The following is a 22,161-nucleotide window of genomic DNA, read 5'->3' on the forward strand; positions in this document are numbered from 1 at the left end:
TTGCTCAGCCTGCTTTGTTAGCCCATGTTCCCAGAGATGACACTGCCCACAGTGGCCTGGACCCTCCCCCACCCATCAAGCATATGTACCACAGGCTTTCCCACAGACCAGTCTGATAGAGGCAGCCTTTTTGCCTATCAAAGTTTCCTCTTCCCAAATGAGCTTGTGTTAACTGGCCAGCACCATAGATGTGGTAGCTATTTGGGGACAATAAAACTACTCTGAAAGAAAATATGGGAACGACTGATGTGGTTTGTTTAAGTTGGTTAAGCCTTTCCTGGTTGGCCTTGAGTGTGTTGAAGCTGTCAGAAATGTGAACTATTGTCCTGTGGTAATCAATGAGCCTGCCTAGTCATGCAGTGCAGGATTGGGGGAAGTCTCCCAACAGTCATTAACTCTCTGGTTAGTAGCAAGTGCCTTCCCATTATTGTTACCACATTCTACGGAGTTTATTAATCATGGAAAATGTCCTGTTTGTCCATTAGGACTTAACAGTGTGCTAATTAACACTGAACAGATTAAACAGGCCATCTTTAATTTCTTCTTTTTAAACCACTTGAAAATTGCCATATCAAGAATAAATGAACTGTAATAATGTCATGAATGGAAAGGAGGCCAAAAGGAAGGGAGGGGGAGGGGAATTCTGATCAAAGTACCAAGTATATTATGTGTATGTGGTGAAACTCATTGACTTACACATTTAAGTGTAAGCCAATATTTATAATAAAAAAAAGAAAAGGATCTTAGTAAGAAACTGAACTTTCTCACATCCTAGAAGTAATTGTGAATTCAATTCAGCAGTGGTATTCCTAAGATAAATAGCCATCACATGGTACAGACAGTGGAAAGGGCCAGAGGTTTATGGGAAGCTTGGTTCTGGTGCCTTGATCCCCAGCCACACAGCTGAAAGGAAGAACAGGGCCAGTCCTTCCTGATGTCACATGCAAGATGCCAGTGTTGGTAACTTAAGTCACAAACTGAACAAGTGACTGGGGCTCAGTTGGATGCCAGTGTCTTGATGCTTAAATCGAGCTTTAACCACATGAGCTAAAGGGATTTCTGGTTTACCCAAAAAAGGAATAACCAAATCAGTAAGATCATCAGGAGGAGGAAAAGGTTCATATAACCTCACAGTATATGCACACCCACATGCATATATACACACATTCACATGCATATACACATCTCTATATAGACACATACACTTATATATACACACAACCACATACTTATACACACACATACATACACAAATGCCCACATGCATATATATATATATATATACACACCTGCATGCATATATACACACATATATATACACACATTTATGCACACACATACTTGCATATATATACAAATACACACATATGCACATACATACACACATGCATATATATGCACACATCCACACATATACACATGCATACACAAGTACACACACATGCATAGGCATACATATACACCATACACATAAATTCACTCATACACATATGCAATCACATACATACATCATAAATGTCCATGCATATGCACATACATGCAAATACACACATGCATGCACACACATATATCTACATGCATATACACATATACATATACAAATGCATGAACATATATACATGTGCATACACACAAATAAATACACACATACACACATATATGCACATACACACATGCACAAATATTCCATGGTATGCTCACTTTCTCTCCCCCTTATCTCTTCCCTCACTATCTGGACATGGTCTTTAATCTTGTCTTGAACTCATGTAAAGCAGCCAGATAAAGGTATCCATGAAAGACAAAATTAAAACAAACAAAACTTTTAAAAGGTGAAGGCCACTTCTTTATGTTTTAACAACGGATGGGATTGTTGTATCTCTTAGATAAGTCTGATGACTGATCCCCTGGATGATGCTGGGAATCTCTCTTCTTGTCCAGTTACTTATGATTATTTCTAGTAATGGTAGTGCAACTGTTTTCACTGTCACTTGAACATTCCGCAGACAGCTCCTGATAATAACATCAGCCTTTGTTTGAGTGGAAAGCTCTGATTCCTGGTGTGGGTCTTTGCTTGGTGCTCCCGTGACCCCTGCTGACAGTGCAGGGCTGGCTGTTGGCATGGGTACTTGTGTTGGTTCTGAGATGGGCAGGCTATGCATGTCCAGATCTGTCCACAGGGCTCACCTGTCACCTGCAGCAACACCCACTGTCACATACACAGCTTACCACTCTTGGCTGGCTTTGTTTGCAGCACCCTGTGGAGGCCAGTACACAGGATCGGAAGGGGTTGTGTTATCACCAAACTACCCTCATAACTACACAGCTGGTCAGATATGCATCTATTCCATCACAGTGCCCAAGGAATTTGGTAAGAAATTGCTATTGTTTTTAATCCATTGCTGCACACTTTAGAGCTAATTTATCTGTTGTTTGGTAAAATTAAAACAAAATGATACAAAAGGAATGCTGATCACTAAAGTAACAGATTTTCTAAACCCACCCCACACGGTGCCCCCTGAAGCTCTTCTACCAACGGGGCGCCATGCGTTCATGTTTCCCTCTAGGAGGCTGTTGCTTCTCAACCATTAATGTGGCCCCATTCCATGCTGTGCCTAGAAATGGCTTTGAAGTCAGTTGTTTGTAAATGTCAGGCAGGAAACAGAGGCACATGCAGGTCGAGAGCATGAGTCATGCTCTACTCAGCTGGCTGGTGGAGTCCTCATTCTTGAGACTGTGAGATGCAGAGGCAGAGAAGTCCTGGTTTCCTTACACTCATAGTACATTTTATGCAATGTCCACTCTGGCTTCTGACCGGTGAGGTTAATAGATCGTGTTTGGTTCTTCACTGGAGAAAGCCAGACAGTAGCTTTTACAGTCCTACAAGGTATTTCCAAGAGAGAGAGAGAGAGAGAGAGAGAGAGAGAGAGAGAGAGAGAGAGAGAAACAAAATCCATAAGCCACCATTTTCCTTTACATTAAATCAACAGAAATGGAGCATATAAGTTTTAATGTGAGAATGTACTTGAGATAAAATATTTTAACAGATTTTCTATTATTTTAAATTATATGTATCTGTGGATCTATGTGTGAGGATATGTATTTGAGCCCACTCCAGTCTGAGGCGACCTTACATCTCTGGCCTCCCCAAGCACCTTCATTCATGTGCATATACCCGCACCCGGATACATATTTCAGAAATAAAAATAAATCTTAAAAGAAAAAAAAATAGGTCAGTGTAGATCCCGAGTTTGGGATCTGGAAGCTCCCTTCATATAACCTAAGCCTGATCCAGAACTGGGTGAATGCTTCTCCCACTCCTGTCTCCCTGCTGAGCAAAGTGCAGGTGTTCAGCTCCCTTTGTCCCAGGTCCTGAAGCTGCAGCTGCCGGGGGGCCTTCACAGCTGCTCCCCACTTCCAGACTACTAACTACACAGCCATCTTCACAATGCTTCTGTATGCTAGGAGAGTTTCCATATATCCCACTTTCACACCCAGACACAGGGACTTAAAGCCTGCTGTTGAAACACTATGTTAATCTTCTCCCAGAGACATTGCTGAGGTGGGTTTGCAACACAGCTTGCTGAAGTTGGAAGTTCCGAGGCTTCCTTCATTTAGCAGATGAGTCGGGCCCATTTGCTCACCTGGGTAGAGAGATCACAGCTTAGGAATGGTGGTCGGGGAAGATGCCATGGTCTTCCCTAGATGACTTGATTGCCCCAATCCTGCTGATACCACAGGCTCTGCCTCTGTGTTTGTTACAGAGTCTGCTGCCCTGTTGAGTGAGACAGCTAAAAACTGTGTGAGTGAGTTCTTTATTATTCTGGTAGTTTCCACCATCAAGTTCATGTTTACCAAAGTATTCTTGATGGAAAATAGGAATCAAGTATGTGTGACTCACTGTTTTCATAATCAAGAAACTCAAGCTTTCAGACCTAACATAATAGGACTCAGTTCATTAGGGAGTGGGTAAGGGTGGGAGTGGGGGTAGGGTGGTGTACAGGGGTGAACTAAGATGATGCCCCTGCTGTAACCTTTGAACCATGAAGTCCTTAGTGAGCCTCATCGACTGAGAGAACCTACTTAGCCCTCAGGCCTGCTTTTGCTGCTCTTTAGAAGTTTAAAAATGTCAAAATGCAAGCTTCAGTGTGTGTGTGTATGTGTCCTGTCTTGAACAGTACCACATGTGTCTGCCTCTTCAAGCACGCCCTCATAATAGACTGCCCCCATTATGCTCACTAAAACATGAACTTTGCTCTACTAGAATTTTTACCCTTTAACTAGCATATTTTGCAGACAGTGGTAGCACACACCCTTATTCCCCCGCATGAGGAGACAGAAGCAGGCAGATCTCTGAGTTCAAGGCCAGCCTGGTCTAGAGTGAGTTCTAGGACAGCCAAAGCTACACAGAGAAACCCTGTCTGGAAAAACAAAAACAAAAACCCTAGCATATTTTAATACCTTGTTCATTATTATTTAGCAGGAACTTTGCACATAAACCTTGCACATAAACAAATAAAGAATAATTTGTTTGGGGCTTATATGTCAATACTAAACCAATGGCTAGTTTTTCAAAATATTGTGGAGCTCCTTTATTTTGTCAATTTTAATATATAAACACTGATTTAATTTGAATTACAACCAATGCTGCTGTGTTTTACTTGAAGGTAGGATATCCTGTAAGTATAAAATTAAAAGAAAATGTATGGAATAATCCAAAGAAGTCCATGAAATAGGGTTCTAAATCAAGTACTCATTCATTTGGCAGTGTGCTAATGTGAACCAAGGATTCTAATATGTTTCTAATTCCTTATCAAAATATCATGGAGCTTGGTCCCTACCTAGATATTTTTCTGGAACAAAATATATCTAATAAATGATAAAAAACAGTATGCTTTCATCAATATTTTATGTTATCTTAATACTGTATTTATTAAAAATGCTTTACTCAATATTCAAATTATTCATAAAATTATAATTCCTCTCCTGTATCAAAAGAATAAGAAGTGAAATAAAACAGTTTTAATCACTAAAAACTAAGAAAACAGAAAATACGTTTGTAGGATTGTTTTTGCTTGTTAAAATTTATTTTATTTTGTATGTACGAGGGGGTGCCTATAGATATGACTTTGTGCCACATGTATGCAGTGCCTGCAGAGGCCAGGAGAGGGCACAAGAGTCCCTGGAACTGGAGTTATGGACAGGTGTGTCACCATGTGGGTGCTGAGAATCAAACCCCTGTCCTGTGCAAGAACCAGTGTTCTTAACCACTGAGCCGTCTCTCCAGCCCCCGTTTGTGCTTATTTTTATGAGATTCCTGAAATAGCAGTCCTCTAGGGGACAATGAATGTGTTTGAAGAAGCTCTCCTTTGCTCCTAATAAGACTATGTCCCACCCTCCCCTCTTTTGCTAGTGGTGTTTGGACAGTTTGCCTACTTCCAGACTGCGCTGAATGATTTGGCCGAGCTGTTTGATGGAACCCATCCACAGGCCAGGCTGCTCAGCTCTCTCTCTGGGTCCCACTCAGGTAAAACTTTCAAACTGTTTTGCACTGAGTTCCACTGTACAGCTATAGTGATTGTTTTAAACTCCTGTCCCCCACCCATTATGATGAACAGGAAATTTAACCACCTTTGAGTCTACAAGTCTGTAGATTTCAGAAGTCTTCGTTATTTTACTCACTAAGATTGTGGGAAGAATTAAATTCATCTCAAAAATGGTATGTTTCAGGAGAAGGAAAGAAAATGATAAATTTTGTTTTCTGTTCTGTGTATCTTTTCCCCTTCCTCACGGGGTTAAATCTATCATTTTCTCCTTTAATTCCAAGCATATATGCTATACATGTAGTAAACATCCATGGAATTTCTGGTTCCTTGTTGGCCCTTCACACCAGCCCCCATAGATTCCCAGACACTCATATCCTGCTGGGCCAGCTCAACACAGCCCTCATCTGTGGATAAACCCTTATTGGCATTTTCAATCATTCAATTTTTAGCATTGTTTATATGAATTGGGCAAACTTTTACTTTACTCCCAAAATGCTAATTGTATGTAACATGGGTGTTAATCCATCACAGTAAAAGTTTGTTTGTTTTTGGTTTCTCTCTATTTCCTGATTCACCAAAATCTTCATAATTCAGCTTTGTGGCATTCTAACAAGGCCATATCATGCCATGCCTACAAATGCCTCAAGTGACAGATTCTCCTCCAGTAGTTTGGGGGTCGGGGATCTTGGGATCCTTATATGCTCTTGGAAGATGCTTCCCAATGTGCTATATCTACTGTCTGCCTTAAAGATTAAACACTTGTTTCTAAAGTCTTTGGTGACTCCTTTAATATTTCTAAAATGGTGTTGGAATAAACAAATTTTCTCCCCTTAAAAGTGATTCTAGCAGATAACGGTAAATTCAGCCCCTCACGTGACTGTCAGTACTTAAAACCCCTGTGTGGTCAGCCACAGGACTGCTCCCTGTCCTTCACAGATAGCCTTCCATCACGACTGCAGTCCAGTTTATTAGACTCCACAAAGCAAGAACGGGCTTTAAAAATGTTCATAAAAGCAAGGTGCTTGGGTCTTAAACCCCTAAATCAAGTGTTGCTCTATTTAATTTGAAGCATTTATTGTGGACTCTCAAGTCCACGCGTCTCTGAGAAGGCCATCAACACAGCCCAGTGTGACTGCCAGATCGGATAGCCTTGCCTCTGCTTGATTTTCCAGGTGAAACACTGCCACTGGCTACATCCAATCAGATTCTGCTGCGATTCAGCGCCAAGAGTGGAGCATCTGCGCGGGGTTTCCACTTCGTCTACCAAGGTGAGGGGCTCCTGGGGCGTGCACTTGGTGTGCCAAGGGGAGGGGCACCCTGTGCAATGCACTTTGTGTGTCAAGGGGAGGTTTGTGTGCCAAGGGGAATGGGCTCCCTGGGTTTCAAACTGAGGAAAAATCAACAAATTTCATTCTTGTGATATTTAAAGAATTGAGAACATTTATATATGTGAGGTAAAATCACTTAATGAGAATAATTAGGTTTCATTTTGGCACATTAAATTGTACTTCTACCTTCAAAGACATACTATCTTACTTTCTATCATTATTAAAAAAATCAATACAATCATTGTTTAAACTACTGACGTATGGCTCCTCAGATCTTACAAAATGACATAAAATACCGTATTTTCTCTAACTGTGTAAATCATTTCATAATAATTTAGATCTATGTATAATAAAATACAGTTAAACATATGTTTAAAAGAAGCATATTTGTTCTGAAGGGTACAGAAATTATAATATAACAAAGCCAAACAAAGCACTTATCTGCCCGTTCCTCTGGATGAACAACATTCTGTAAAATTAACTATGTTTCACCCCTTTATATGTGTTTTTGTTTGTTTGTTTAATTTGGAGCTTATTTAAATAAATCTGAAATTGTTTAAAAGTCCCCCAGAGTGAAAAGGTGTTACACTCTCATTGAATTGAATAGTCACTACACAAACTTGAAGGCACAGAGCAGAGGAGCCAGAATTGCCCCGGCCTAGCAAAGGGCTGCTTCTTGGTTCCACTCCTGGGCTCCACTCAGTCCAAACCTGAAAGCACCCCTCCTCCAGGCCTGGAGTCCTCACTTCACATCCAGGCACCTGAGGCTGAGGCAGAAAGAGTATGAACTGCCAGGGTGTAAAGCAAGATCCACTCAAAACAACCAAAAAAGTGGAACAATCTGGCAATTCTAAATTTTTCTCTGTCTAGTTTCATCCAGCCAGAAGATCACCATCTACCCTCAAACGTTTTCCTTACAGTTCCAGGGAAATCGCATATCCCAGAGGGCCTTTCCCTTGATATGGAATTCTCCAGAAATTATCTCAGAAAAATTATGCTTTTCAGAAAACCACTGAGGATAATAATCAGACCACGTGTTTCAGTTCTCAAAATCTCACAGAGCAGCAGTGATGTGCTCAAAATATTTCACTATAAAAAGCTTCAGCTTTCATTATCAACATCATATACACGGTCTTGGGCAGAGGGCTGGGAAGCTGTTGGCAGCACATACGGGACTGTTTCCAGCCCTTACCTGGCAGTTGCTTCAACAAGGATGTTAGGGGATTAAAAGTAGTTACATTGTTTTAAGGTTGTAGCTTTTGTTAAACGTAAATGACCAGTATATTTTTAATCGACTTTGCTACAGAATGACTAATTCAGGCAAGCTAATTTTAAATATTTTTTTTCCTCCAGAGAAAATTCGCATTAACACTAGGAAATGAATTCAAGTTACTGACACTATGTGCCTTCATAAGCTCTTTCTCTGGCTTTTGACAAAGATTAGATTATGCATCAGATAAGCAGGAAATGACCCCAGGCCTGTGTTCACACTCAAGTGGCATATTTTGAAAAAGAATTAAATCATTTCTGTGGGGGTGTGTCTTTGTAGTGGAGTCTGGGTTTGTGGTTTATGTGTTTAAGTGCATGTCCATGTGTGTGCATGCATGTGTGTACATATGAGGAGAGGCAAGAGGTTGATATAGATGTCTTCTTCAATCTCCTCCTTGTTTTTTGTAACAAGGTCTGACTCTAAATGTAAATCTTAACAACTTATTCAGACCAGCTGTGTGGCAAGCTCCGGGGATCCACCTGTTCCCACAAACCTATCCCTAGCATTGCAGGTGCAACCTCTGACCCCTTCATTTTAACTTACATAGGACTCTGAGCTCAGCTCCTCGTGTTTGTGTGGCAAGAACTTTACTGGCTGAGCTGTCTCCCAGTCCTGAAAAACTTGTTTCTGTATATAAAGTCATGCATCATCATTAAAAATATGTAAAGCTACAGGAAGCTAGAGAGCAAACATTTATAGAAGGAATCCGTTTTCCTTGTATAATAATAAATCTCACATATTTAATGTCTTATAAAACCCAGTACTCTACCTTCCCCTGCTCTCCGCTAGGGAGTTTATGCAAAAATAAGTCTTTTATCAAAGCTAAATCTCTGGGAGATAAAGAAAGAGAGGCTTGTGAACCCCGTTTATAAACTACTAAAAGGCAAGAAGAAAATCCTCAGCCCAGAGGGGGAGTTCAATCAAGCACTGGTTTCTGAAAAGATAGTTACATCAATGCTAGTGGTTATTTGAACTCTATTGCATCCAGATGTTCTGGGTTGCACTTTCCTACACCAGTGACAGCTGGGCAGCTTCACTCCTCCCTAAGTTATTAAAGCTTTGGATTGCTCACTGACTCTGTGGTCGGAGGTTATAGGAGGCTTGACCCCTGTTAGCAGGCAGACAGGCCATTATGAAGAGACTCTGAGATGCCAACCAAAGCTGTATGCAGCAAGGTAGAGAGCAGAAATATGGCTGGGACTCGGGTGTGCAAAGCTGTCCTGGCTAGCTCCCTCCCTTCCCAGGCTTCAGTGACTGCTTCTTGGTGGAGAACGGAGAGACAATGAAAACAAACCTGTCATCATCTTCCAAGCTTCTGATGAAATGCAGACAGTGATAGTTGTGTTGTCCACCCACACAGCCTAGAATCAACTGGGAGGAGCATCTCCGTGGGGAGTTACTTCAGATCGGCTTGTGCTGGAGGCACATGGATGGAGGGACATCTAGGGGAGATTGTCTTGACTACTAATGACTGCTTTACTACTCAGCCCACTGGAGTTAGCCAGTCCTGGGGCAGAGGGTCCTGAAGTGTGTAAAAGTGAAGAAAGCTAGCAAGCAAGCAGGCATCATGGGTGCATTCCTTTCCCTCTGCCCTTGACGGTGGGTGTGGTGTGACCAGCTGTCCCACATTCTTGCCCCCCCTGCTTCCCTTCAGTAACCAGGAATATAAACTCAATAAAGCCTTTCCTCCTCTATGTCATTCTTGATCAAGGTGCCTTTATCACAGCAACAGAAATGGAATTTTATAAAGGACTTAACTCTAGCATGAAGGGAAATGCCCCTCTCATGTATCTATTGTCTGCTGCATGTCAAAGTTAAAGCTGGTGGCTAAGATTCTCACCAGTATGCTGTTTGGTTTTTGTTTGTTTGGTTTTGTTTGTTTCTCACCAGTATGCTGTTTTTTGTTTTGTTTTTGTTTTTGTTTTTTTATTTTTTTTTATGTGTATGGGTGTTTTGCATGTCTGTATGTCTACACACCACTGTGTACAGTGCCCTTAGAAGCCAGAAGAGAGCATTGGATCCCCTGGGACTGGAGTTACAGACAATTTGAGCTGCCATGTGGGTCCTGGGAATCAAACCCATATCCTCTGGAAAAGTAGCCATTGCTCTTAACTGCGGAGCCATCTCTCCAGTCCCCAGTATACTGTTTTATATTGTCTTCCATTCATGCCTGGCCATTTCAACATGCATTTCAGGACCTCTTTCAGCCATCTCCAGATAACCCACTCTAACCTAAATCAAGAAGCTGGCAGAATCCACTATCTACTTTTGAGAGAGAAGAAGCATGTTTCTCAGGCTCTCCAGGGCACCCAACTGGAAAATGGCAGTTGACCTCAGCTGTGTCTCTTTGAGTCATGGCTCTGGGTCACCAGCTAACCTCAAGTGACCACCTCTAGACCCTGGTCACAACTAAAACAACACATAGCCTTTTACAACCACACAGGAAAAAACATTCTTCCTCAGAAATAATATCTTGACGAAACAGCATGGGTGCATCCTTTCCCTCTGCTCTTGATGGTGGGTGTGGTGTGACCTGGCTGTCTCACACTCTTGCCTCTCTTGCTTCCCTTCAGTAACCAGGAATGTAAACTCAGTACAGCCTTTCCTCTGTCCCAACCTCATCCAGACCTTGTCCTACCTTAGCCAACTTACTATCAAGTATTAGACTCTTTACAGATGTTAACAAAGTTCATTGAAAAACAAACAAACAAAACTGCTGCAAAACAATCAGAGCTAGAAGCAGGAGTATGGTTCCTCTGAGCTTGGGTGGGAACAATGGAAACCAAGAGTCTCTTTGCAGGAAACCCTGAAGCCACACACTGTTGTTGTTCCTTTGCTGGCTTCTCTGAAACACTATCAGCTTAAAGCATAGTTGATTTTGCATTTCTAAGGAAGTCATATTTTGCATCAAGAGTTACAAAATGTAGTGTTTTGTTGTTGTTATGTTTTTAACCAAGAACATTTGTGATAAAACTGTGTGTGTGTAATTCACCGATGTTTACTAATTTCCTAACTGGAACCAGCTTGTCAGGTCAGAATCCTCAAGCACCAGCAAAGAAAGAATGTCACTTGGTCATTAAAGGAGATAAGAAGTTTTGCCACTTTCCTTGAAGTTTATTTTGTTGTGTTGTTCACCTTCTGTAACTGGGTGCTGTGGGAGGCTACACACATGCCTCTTTCTTTGGTGATGGCAAAAAGAACTCCCACATTCTGCCTGAAGGCCTGGATGAGCAGGAACTGGAGGTCCTAATGGGAAGGAGGGTTTCACAGCAGACTCTACTCTAGATCTTACCGTGGTCTACTGAGTAACATCACTGTCTCACACTATTTCTGTCTTCTCTTTGCTTTCCAAACCTCCACCTCCATGAAAGTCCTTCCTAATCACATAAGCATACAGGACTACACCTTTCTATAGTTAACTTGAAAATTGACAACTGTAGAGTCCTTGTCTATATCCACGACCCAAGGACCAGAAGCCACTCAACATCTCATAGACCTAGGCATTTACTTCCTGTTGCAAGGAAATCCTCATATCATGGGAACCCAGAAGAATCTCAGCAGGGTGAGCAAGGATGGCAGGGGATGAGACTTGGCTGTGTAGGGCTGGGTCAGTGTGACTGCTCTAAGAGTGCTTCTCGCAGGGCCACTACATCCTTGCATGTCTTCATTTTCATGTAGGAGATAGAAAGGTCAGAGTAGAAGAAACAGCAGTGTAGAGAAGAGCCCCCTGCTCATTACATGGGGTCATTGATCTTGCTGTGGCTCCCATGGCGCTATCCATGCTGTCTGTCACCGCATAGACACACTGCTGTCTGGGATGTAGCTCCTGGTCATTAGGTACCTTGCCTCTCAGCACCAAGGCCCTGACTCTATGGCTATTCTTCCTCATGGTGGTTGTTCCATTCCCACTGGAATGTTCTACTTCAGGTTGTTCCTTATGGCTTAATCTGCCCCCTAACTCCTTTCCAAAGCACACAGCCATAGCATTCGATGCTTTCAGAACTATCCATCTCTCTGTACCGAGTGCCTGACTTACACGAATAGCATTTTCCACCACCCCTGTCAGGGAGAACTGACCTTGTCCCTCAGGGTAGACCCTGAGAAACGAAGTAAGGTTCCGGATTTTCCCTTCTTCTGTGTCTAGCCACGAGTCCCTGATTGCTTTTCCTTCCCTCCACTAGTAGTGAGTTTTCCTTGGTCTATGTGGCTGGTTGAATTCCTGGTTGCAGGGTGGACCTTCCCTTTTTTTTATAAGGTCTTCTTGCTTAGGATGATCACGTTAACTTATTGTTTCCCTTAGTGTCATCTGAGCTACTGGCCATAAAGCCCGTCCCCAACCTGGCATTCACCCCCATTAAAAGAAAACACCCTAATGCTTAGAGAAATGGAAACAAATTCGTTCATTCTTTTCCCTCAACTGGATAGAAAGATCTTCATCTGTGACTTGCCCACAGCTGAGTCATGTCTCTCAGTAAAGAACCACATGCTAGGAGTTTGTGCTTATACACAGTCTAGACTCTCTCCTGGGAGAAGAATCTTTCTTTGGGCCTTTAGGCTCTTCCTACAGGTGGCTGTCTGCACTCCAGGTAGAATATTCTGAAAAAATCCTAATTCATGGAGCCTGTATTATGATTGTAGAGTGTTGCCTTTTTCCACGGTGATGACATGAGATATACTTTCCTGATAAGTTAACAGCCTGAATATTGTTACCTCTAGTCCCAGCATTTTATAGCAGATCTACAGAACTTCCTTCATTCACACAATTAAAAGCCCAGCAATCTCCCGCTTCCCCTTACCAAACTCTGGCAGCCACCATCCAACTCTCTGCTCCAGGGAGTTCAACTGTCTTGGATCCTCCATGTAAGTGGAATAGTGCAATCTGTTTCCTGCCAAGACCAGCTCATCTCTTTCCACACAGTGCCCTGCAGATGCATCTATGCCATTGTGAATATCAAGACCTCCTTCATTTGTAAGGTTTAATAAAATGCTCTCGTATGAATTTACAGAGCACACATTTTTATACCGTCATCTTCTGAGGGATGCTGCCTTAGTTAGTTTTAATTGTCAGCTTGAAACAGCCCACAGTCATCTGACAGGAGAGTCTCAACTGAGGCATTGCCAAGGTCAGATGAGCTTGTAGTCATGTCTGTGAGGGCACTCTCTTGATTATTAATTAATGCTGGAGGACCCAGCCTACTATGGGCACCGTCCCTAGGCTGGTGGTCCTGGGCTGTATGAGAAAGCTATCTTAGCATGAGCCTGAATGAAGTGGGAATCAAGCCAACAAACAGTATGTCTCCATGGTTTCTGCTTCAAGCTCCCACTTGAGTTCCTGCCCTGACTCCCCTCAGTTACGGGCTATGATCAGGAGGTATAAGCCAAATAAATCCTTTCATCCCCAAGTTGCTTTTGGCCAGAGTATTTTATCACAGCGTTAGAAAACAAACTAGATTGAGTACTTGGTTTGTTTAATATCTTGGCTACAATATTATTAGTAGAACTCAACTTCAGCTCTTCAGGATAAATATCTAGAACTGGAACAATGGGTCATGTGGTGGGTCCTGTCTTTAACTGCATGATTTATCACACGGGCCACATCTAAACATGTCGTTTATAGAGAGAGCACTTGTCCCACCAGACTCGAACGTTGCTGAGGAAGAGCAAAAGTGGTAGTCATTGCCTTCTAATTGCCAGCACAATCGTCTGGGTTTTAATTAATTTGAACCGCTTGAATGCTAATGAGCCATCCCAGGCACTAATTCTCCTTCGATCCCATCTTCCCATCTGAATGAGGGCTCCTTGGTGGTCCCCAGGGACATCATGGGAGGAAATGTAGACACAGAAGTGCCTCTGGGGTCACTCCTTACAAAGAGGTTTATAGACACTAGTATCTACCCTGCATACACTCTGGGTACACTCCACTCTGACACAGTGGCTCTTCCTCTGCTTCTTCCCCAGCTGTTCCACGCACCAGTGACACACAGTGCAGCTCTGTCCCAGAGCCCAGATATGGGAGGAGGATTGGTTCCGAGTTCTCTGCAGGTTCCATCGTTCGATTTGAGTGTAACCCGGGTTACCTGCTACAAGGTTCCACGGCCATCCGCTGCCAGTCTGTGCCAAATGCCTTGGCCCAGTGGAACGACACCATCCCAAGCTGTGTAGGTAAGTGGGGCCCATGAGATGAAAAGATTACCCGGGGTTGGATCAGAACCTCATGTCAGGGTTAGAGACCTGCTGTCAGTCTTCACAAAGTGATCTTTATGAAGATCAATTATGTCAATAGCCCAATAGCAGCAACCTTAAAATTAATGCTTCCTAAAACAGGAGATTTATATGTGCAAAACATGTATTCCTTCTTGATGCTCATTAAGTCAGCCATCAACTCTAAAGTTAGAAAAAGTATAATTTCATTCTGTGGGGAAAGCATTAAGATGGTGGGTTGTGGCATTATGTGTATGATGCCCTTTTAATGCATTTGTGCTGATTATGAATATTGCAAAAGCCTTGGGGATAACAGAGGCATTGTTAGGTGTTATTTGCAACATTTTTCAAAGGAACTTTCAGTGCAAGGGTGATTATCCCTTGAATTTATTGGTACATTTTAAGCATCTCTTCTTCTCCCTGGATTGCTCTGAAACTCATCAGTGTGACTTGGAATTGCATGTCTGCAGATGGAAAGAAACGCTCTACACACACCCTTACATTAAAGTAGAAAAATAGCTCCAAACAAAACACACTTCAGAGACACTGTTGTTGTAGACAGTCCCATCTTAGAAAACCCCCCAAAAAGATTTACTTAAGACTTAAAACTCAGTTACATAATGGCTATCAATCTTTATATATTGTTGCCCATTTGAAGAGAAGAGATTAAATTTTACCTTGGCTAAAAACGTCACTTAAAATAGCAAGAAAAGTTTCCTAATCACAACCAAGGAAAAAACGAGACATCAATTCCCATAAATTCGCTTAGCATTTACTTAACTCGTGCCTCTGTCTTTCAGTTCCATGCAGTGGCAATTTCACTCAGAGGAGAGGGACAATTTTGTCTCCAGGCTACCCTGAGCCATATGGCAACAACTTGAACTGCGTGTGGAAGATCATAGTAACAGAGGGCTCAGGGATCCAGGTAGGGCCTCACACCAGGGCCACTGAGGCAGGTCAGCTGGGATCCCCCAGCTTTCCTTTTCCTCCTCTTCCTCCCCTTATTCCCCTCATCTCTTCTTTCCTTCCTCACTTTCTCCCTCCCTCTCTCCCTATCTCTCTTCTCTCCTTTTCTTCTTCACTTACTCTTCTTTCTTCCTTAGTTATTTCTTTGCCCTCATTCACCCCCCTGCTCCACTGAGCCCCTCCTGCACTCTCCCACCCCTCCCTCTGTTCCCCTTTTCCTGCACCCTCCCCACCCCTCCCTCTGGTCCCCTCTTCCCCACTGTACTCCCTTGCACCCTCCTGTCAAGGTTTCTCTTTGTTTCTATTCTGAGAGTTGCTATAAAATGTTTCTAATCATTTTCCATATTTGCAATAAAATGTATGTTTATTTATCTATTTTTATTAAGATATTTTTATTCATTTTTATTTACTTATTTTTAAGGTCTTATTTTTCATTATTTTTAATTGGGAAGGATGTGTGTGTGCAATGCCTGAGCAGGCCAGAAGAGGGCCTTGAAACCTCAGGAGCTTGAGTTGCAAAGGGTTGTATCATGGGTGCTGGGAACAAAGCTCAAGTCCTCTGGCAGAGCAGTAAGTGCTCTTAACCACTGAGCCATCTCTCCAGCTCAATAACTGATTTTTAGAATAAGGGCTATGGGAGGTGTTATTTATAAAAATTTTCCCATGTCCTGTCATAGATTAGTTCCTTTCTTTCATATATATATATATATACCCACTGGCCAGTCCTACCACCGTTGACACCCTCTTCCAATATGATTCCTCCCATCTTCTTGTCGTCTTCATCTACTGCATAACCCACTGAGCCAAGTTATTTGTTTATCTTAGTCAGGAAAAGTTCATGAGTTTAGATTAATTTGATCAAAACAAAACCCAGTAACCCTGCTTTGTGACTCGGTAGATTCAAGTGATCAGCTTCGCCACAGAACAGAACTGGGACTCGCTGGAGATCCATGACGGAGGAGACATGACAGCCCCAAGACTGGGCAGCTTCTCAGGTAGGGGAGTGGCTGTGCTTCACTTTGTCTCTGCTTTTAAGTCAGAACCATAGCCAAAGAGAGTACTGAAGACATTCTGTGGACAGTGCCCCACAGCTTTTCCTTCCGCATAATGGTTGCCAGTGGGGGAGGTCCAAGAGGGAGGTGGCAAGGGGGTCCTGTGCAGGTGGCTATCTGAAGGAGCCAGGCACCTCATCAATTAACAGTGTGAGGCTGGCCATGGATGGGGGAGACCACTGACAGGCACGTGAGAGGGACAAGACTAAGAAGAAGCTTGCCCAAGGGTAGGAAACCTGGAAACGGCCCTGTGTACTGTGCCTCACTGAGGCCCATGATCTGTCTCTGTCGTTCTCCACTGTGACAGAATGGTGACAAACCCTAAGCTCAAACCCAGATATCCTCAGCTCACAAAGACAGGGATCTGGAGCTGTGGTCACAGGCAGTGCAAACAGTCCTTACACTTCCAGTTTCACATGCATTGAGTCACCTTCCCCAGGCTTTGTCCTCTCAGAAAACCACTGACAGCATCACCTTCTTCCTCCACCTTGTCACCATGGTCCCCAAAGCTGATATCATCTGTGCACTATAGCCCAGCCCGCTCTTAACGTGTTATGTGAGCTCATTCACACTAAGTCCTAAATTTCAGAGATAGAGCTGCCTAATATGACATAATGAATATCACATGAGAGGTTGTTTTGTTTTTTTTTTTAACTGAAATGTTTTTTTTCTGTTGATTTTTTTTTTTTATTGAGTAAGTAAGAAATGGAGGAAGAATGGGCCTTTCACAGTGCTGGCCACAAGACTGATTGTATCTTTAAATGATGGAGAGATTGTGTCTATGGCTGTCAGCAAAGCAAAATGTTTCTGCATGGCCGGACACATAGGTGCTGGATGGTAAAGTACCAAATACTTACTGTCGCTCATCACCCATTGCTTATCTCTGTCTGTACTTGGCTATTTACACTTTGGGAATTTTACCCACAGTGGCCCATCACCAAACAAGTTTGGTCTGGAATTTCTCCACATAGGAAACTTGAGTTCCTTAGCCAGGTATCTGTTGTCACTGTCCTCTTTACCATGACATTTACAGACACGTTTATCTAATTGACAGAGTTGTGAATGAAGTAGAAATCCCCTGCCGTTAAAAACAACCGTAAGCCCACAATTTAACATCTACATGGAGAATCCCAAATCAATTTGATTCTATGACATTTGTTTATCTAAGCAGGAAGTGCTGGGAGATTACAGCTGGTCTGGGGAGCAGGGATAGCAGTACTTCTGTAAGATGTGGAAAGGATTAGTGAAATGTAACCACACTGGGCAGTGGAGGTGTTCTCCCACAGACTGGGGAGTGGAGGTTTGTTCCCACACATTGGAGGGGTGGAGATGTGTTCCCACACACTGGGGGATGGAGGTGTGCTCCCACACACTGGGGGATGGAGGTGTGCTCCCACACACTGGGGGATGGAGGTGTGCTCCCACACACTGGGGGATGGAGGTGTGCTCCCACACACTGGGGGATGGAGGTGTGCTCCAACACACTGGGGGATGGAGGTGTGCTCCCACACACTGGGGAATGGAGGTGTGCTCCCACACATGGGGGTGGAGGTGTGCTCCCACACACTGGGGGTGGAAGTGTTCTCCCACACATTGGAAGGGTGGAGGTGTGCTCCCACACACTGGGGGGTGCTGAAGTTGTGATCCCACATACTGAAGGGGTGGAGGTGTGCTCCCACACATTGGAGGGGTGGAGGTGTGCTCCCACACACTGGGGGGTGCTGAAGGTGTGCTCCCACAATGAGAACTATGCTCTTACCTCCACTTCTGCTTCACTTAGTGATTCTTATTTTTTTGTAGTTTTTTTCCCTTTTATTTTATTTTAAAATACCATTCAGTTCTACATAACAGCCACAGATTCCCTTGTTCTCCCCGCTCCTGCCCCCCTCCCCTTCCCCCCAGCCCATCCCCCTTTCCCACCTCCTCCAGGGCAAATCCTCCCCGGAGGACTGAGATCCACCTGGTAGACTCAGTCCAGGCAGGTCCAGTCCTCTCCTCCCAGATTGAGCCAAGCGTCCCTGCATAAGTCCCAGGTTATGCAGGGTCACTTAGTGATTCTAAAGAAAGGAACCAGTCCTGGTCCCTATGCACATTGCACAGAGGTGCTTGGGTTTTTGTTTTTTAGTTAACCAGGGGGAAATGTCTTTAAAATTATGTGTCACTGGGCTGGAGAGGTGGCTCAGCAGGTTTGAATCTCAACACACAATTCACAAAAATCTTTAACTTCAGTTTCAGGATAAGATGCCCTCTTTTGGCGTCCATAGGCACCAGCCATGCACATGGTACACAGACAAAACACCCATATACGTAAAGGAAACATAAAATAATTTAATTAAAAAAAATTGTTTGTCATAGTTACCACAACAGCACAGTTCTGACACCTATTGCCTGGAGTTGGTTGGAGGCAGAGCTGACGCTTGACAGACAACATCAGACACAAGTCAGAAGCTAGAGTCTCAGGCCACCTATAAAATAGAAAATGAGTTGTAAATCAAGGGTTCTAAAGACCCCTCAATGTTGATGGGCCTCTAGAGTAGTTCATGGTGCTCCAGAAGCACACATGTATGAGGTAACTTGTGTTGAATAGAACAGAAAAGGGCACCAGCCAAATGGAGACACTCTGAGTATGAGTGTGAGAAGAATCCCAGCCAGTGGAATTTCATTCCTCAGAATGTGTTACCTTCTAGGCATACTGATGTGTGCTACCCACCTGTGATGCTCACCTGAGCTGTGGCGTCCAGATTTTCAGGACATTTTTGTTACATAGTCATGACTGACTGTATTGTTGGCTGCAAAACAGAAGTTAATATCTTGCCCTTTTTATCTCAGACCACTGGAAGTGGGGCTGGTGTCTCATGGGTCAAGCTCCAACCCTTAGCTGCTTGATTGATATCCCCAGTGTGGCCAGCCTCATCCAGACTTTCCATAGCATAATCCTAACTGTGGTTACCCCAAAGTCAGTGGTCCATCAACCCTTCCATGAATGACCAGAATATTCAGTGAACTGGAAGATGCCCAGGGCTCAGAGGTAGCCTGGCTATGTGGCACCGCTGTCTACCAACCATATGATCTGAATTTAAACTATGACTTTTCTATTTCTAAGTTTTCAGATATATAAGGAATGAAAAAATATTGAGACAATCAAATACCGAGAAAACCCAGGTGAAAAGACAAGCATGTGTCTTGTAAGCTTTTCCCCTTTTCTTATATACTTGATGTTGGTTACAGTATCTTCTGATACATGCTGGCTGAAGCAACTGCTTTGAGACAGGGGGATGATGCAGTCATCTAAACTTGAAGCATCCCTGAGGTCCTAGCTGAAACTCAGCTTATATTCTTTCTTTCCTAAAATGTAAATAGGGATCTTAACGAACCAGGTCTCTGGGCTTACATCAAGAAATCCCTCTCGTAAAAATAACTGGGCCATTTGGAGTTCATTGCAGCCAGATGCAGCTTGCCGCTTTCAAATTAAATTGTGGGAAATGAAAATTGGCAAACGTTTTCAACGATGAATATCAAACTAAAGTAAATTTGGGGTTGGGGAGGTGCCTCGGTTGGTAAAATACTTGCCCTGTAAGCATGAGGGACTGAATTCAGTCTCTAGTCTCAAACCAATGTAAGAAGCCACTGTGGCTATGCCCACCTACAATCCCATTGCCAGGAAGATGGCAACAGGGTATCTGAAATTCATTGGTAGCCAGTGGGGCTGAATCAGTGAGCTCGAGGTTCAGTGAGAGACAATGCGATGGGTGATAAAGGAAGGCACCTGGCACAGACACCGTATTGAACACACACTAAATTAAACTAAGCAAACAAGTCTCAAATACTATCAAATTTAAAAAAGTATTCTGGAAGACACAAGTCTAATTAAAATAACCCTCATGACATGGAACAAGCTTGCTTTATATAATAGTTTTTCTTTTTCTTTTTTTTTTTTTTTTTCCGAGACAGGGTTTCTCTGTAGCTTTGGAGCCTGTCCTGGAGTAGCTCTATAGACCAGGCTGGCCTTGAACTCACAGAGATCCACCTGCCTCTGCCTCCCAAGTGCTGGGATTACAGGTATGCACCACCACCACCTGGCTGTAATAGTTTTTCTAAGCAATTAATAACGATTAACAAAAACCCTCTACATTCATTTAAATACAGCACCTTTATATTATATTATCCATTATTTCATTAAAGCATATACCGCTATGGACGCCAATATGTACAGAACATTGTGCAGGGTTCGCTTTCAGGAGTGGCTGCATCTTAGGACATCCTGGGGATGCTTGCCACAAGTGTGACTTGCAGTTTTCTAAAGCATTTACATGCTACAACCAACTGCTCACCAGACTCATGGCAGCAGACAGAGATCACTACCACCTACGCATCCCCCAAGGGATGCATGGGCCAGTGTATGCCCACAAACCTGGGATATTTTAGGCCCATCTTATAAACATCAAGCATCCACTTGCATGAATAATTAAAAACAATAATCAAGAAAGCTCTTGAGTATGTGCCCTATGTGCAACACAGTGTTGTGTGTGGTTCCCAATATGCAAGGGAAGGAGGTACACTCAGTGCCACTACCACGCAGCCGCGTTTGGAAGCTCAGGTAACTTGTTTTACTCACTAGTTCCCAAAGGGAGGGGAACTCTCCTTGTGATGGATTGGGCTCTCACTTTGACAGACTTGGGCATCTGATGAGAGGATGACTTGTGAAAGTCAGGTCTTTTAAACTGAGGTATCAACTCTTCTTATTCCGTCATCCTTGAATAGACTAGACAGGCTCTGTCTGTCTTCCCCCTGTCTTCTGTTTGAGACTGGATATCCCAGGTATACCCTTTTTTTTTTCACTTCACATTATATGGTTAAATCACCTTGAGTTCATATTTACAATTCTCTTGCTGTCTTTTCATTTTCTCTCTCTGCATACACCCCATAGTGTGTGAGCCCCCATGTCTGACAGTGAACAACGCTAACAGCCAGGCTGACAGTGGCCTGGGCCAGCAAGTGTTCACACAGGTAGTCAGAAGCCTGGCATCTTCTCGAGGGTAGTGTAGTCTCTGGCCAAATTTAAAAGGCAGGACTTTTACTCTGGCAGTGGGTCTGTGTTTGGTCAAACATGTCATGCTGGGAACATGGAGGGTTTCTAAAGGCAGCAAAATCTCCCTGTTGGAGTTCTTTGTGTTTTTTTTTTCAAGGGTAAAATGGGTTTTGAAATTTCATACTGGGTCAGTTTCCCTCTTCCTATATGTTTTCAGAGTGGATTTTTTTTTGACACTGTTTGAGCCCAAGCAAGGAGAACAGGTGACAGATGTAAGGTTGGGAACTAAAGAGATACCCAGTAAAATTTCAGGGTTAGGAACTGAGTTCAGAAATGCACTGAGGGGGAGAGAATGAGTCTTCTCCATTTTTGAGAACACAGCTGCTCCATCACTGAAAATTTGAAGGCCATGGGCACCTGGTGTGCTGGATTTGACTCAGAAACATGGGTGTGTATTCTGCATCCCCTCCCTCCATATTGCCAGAGAAGTTGATTGGTAATAGCCCAATAGCAACAAATGCACCTAAGTTACAACCTCTGTCTTTTAACCACCCTGAGCATTACCAGGCTAAATCCCATTCTCAACCTTAAAGCAGTGTTTCTCAACCTGTGTGTCATGACCCCTTTGGGGGGGTTGAACAACACTTTTACAGAGGTTGCCTGAGACCAGCCATCAGAAAACACAGATATTTACATTACAACTCACAACAGTAGCAAAATTACAGCTATGAAGTAGCAACAAAAATAATTTTATGGTTGGGGGGTCACTATA

The 22,161-nt window shown here is 43.2% G+C and overlaps 1 protein-coding gene across 2 annotated transcripts in view; it reads left to right on the top strand.

Moving 5' to 3' along the window:
* Csmd1 (CUB and Sushi multiple domains 1) overlaps positions 1-22,161 on the top strand; it is a 1,611,441-nt gene that overhangs the window by 1,426,883 nt on the left and 162,397 nt on the right. For both annotated transcript variants that reach the window (XM_042262873.2, XM_042262874.2), the window contains exons 31-36: positions 2,252-2,368; positions 5,411-5,524; positions 6,716-6,811; positions 14,100-14,303; positions 15,143-15,267; positions 16,207-16,303. In XM_042262873.2, coding sequence (XP_042118807.2) covers positions 2,252-2,368; positions 5,411-5,524; positions 6,716-6,811; positions 14,100-14,303; positions 15,143-15,267; positions 16,207-16,303 — 753 coding nt within the window. The remainder of the gene's footprint in view (positions 1-2,251; positions 2,369-5,410; positions 5,525-6,715; positions 6,812-14,099; positions 14,304-15,142; positions 15,268-16,206; positions 16,304-22,161) is intronic.

This window comes from Peromyscus maniculatus, chromosome 17 (assembly GCF_049852395.1).
Source record: "Peromyscus maniculatus bairdii isolate BWxNUB_F1_BW_parent chromosome 17, HU_Pman_BW_mat_3.1, whole genome shotgun sequence".
Classification (NCBI taxonomy): domain Eukaryota; kingdom Metazoa; phylum Chordata; class Mammalia; order Rodentia; family Cricetidae; genus Peromyscus; species Peromyscus maniculatus.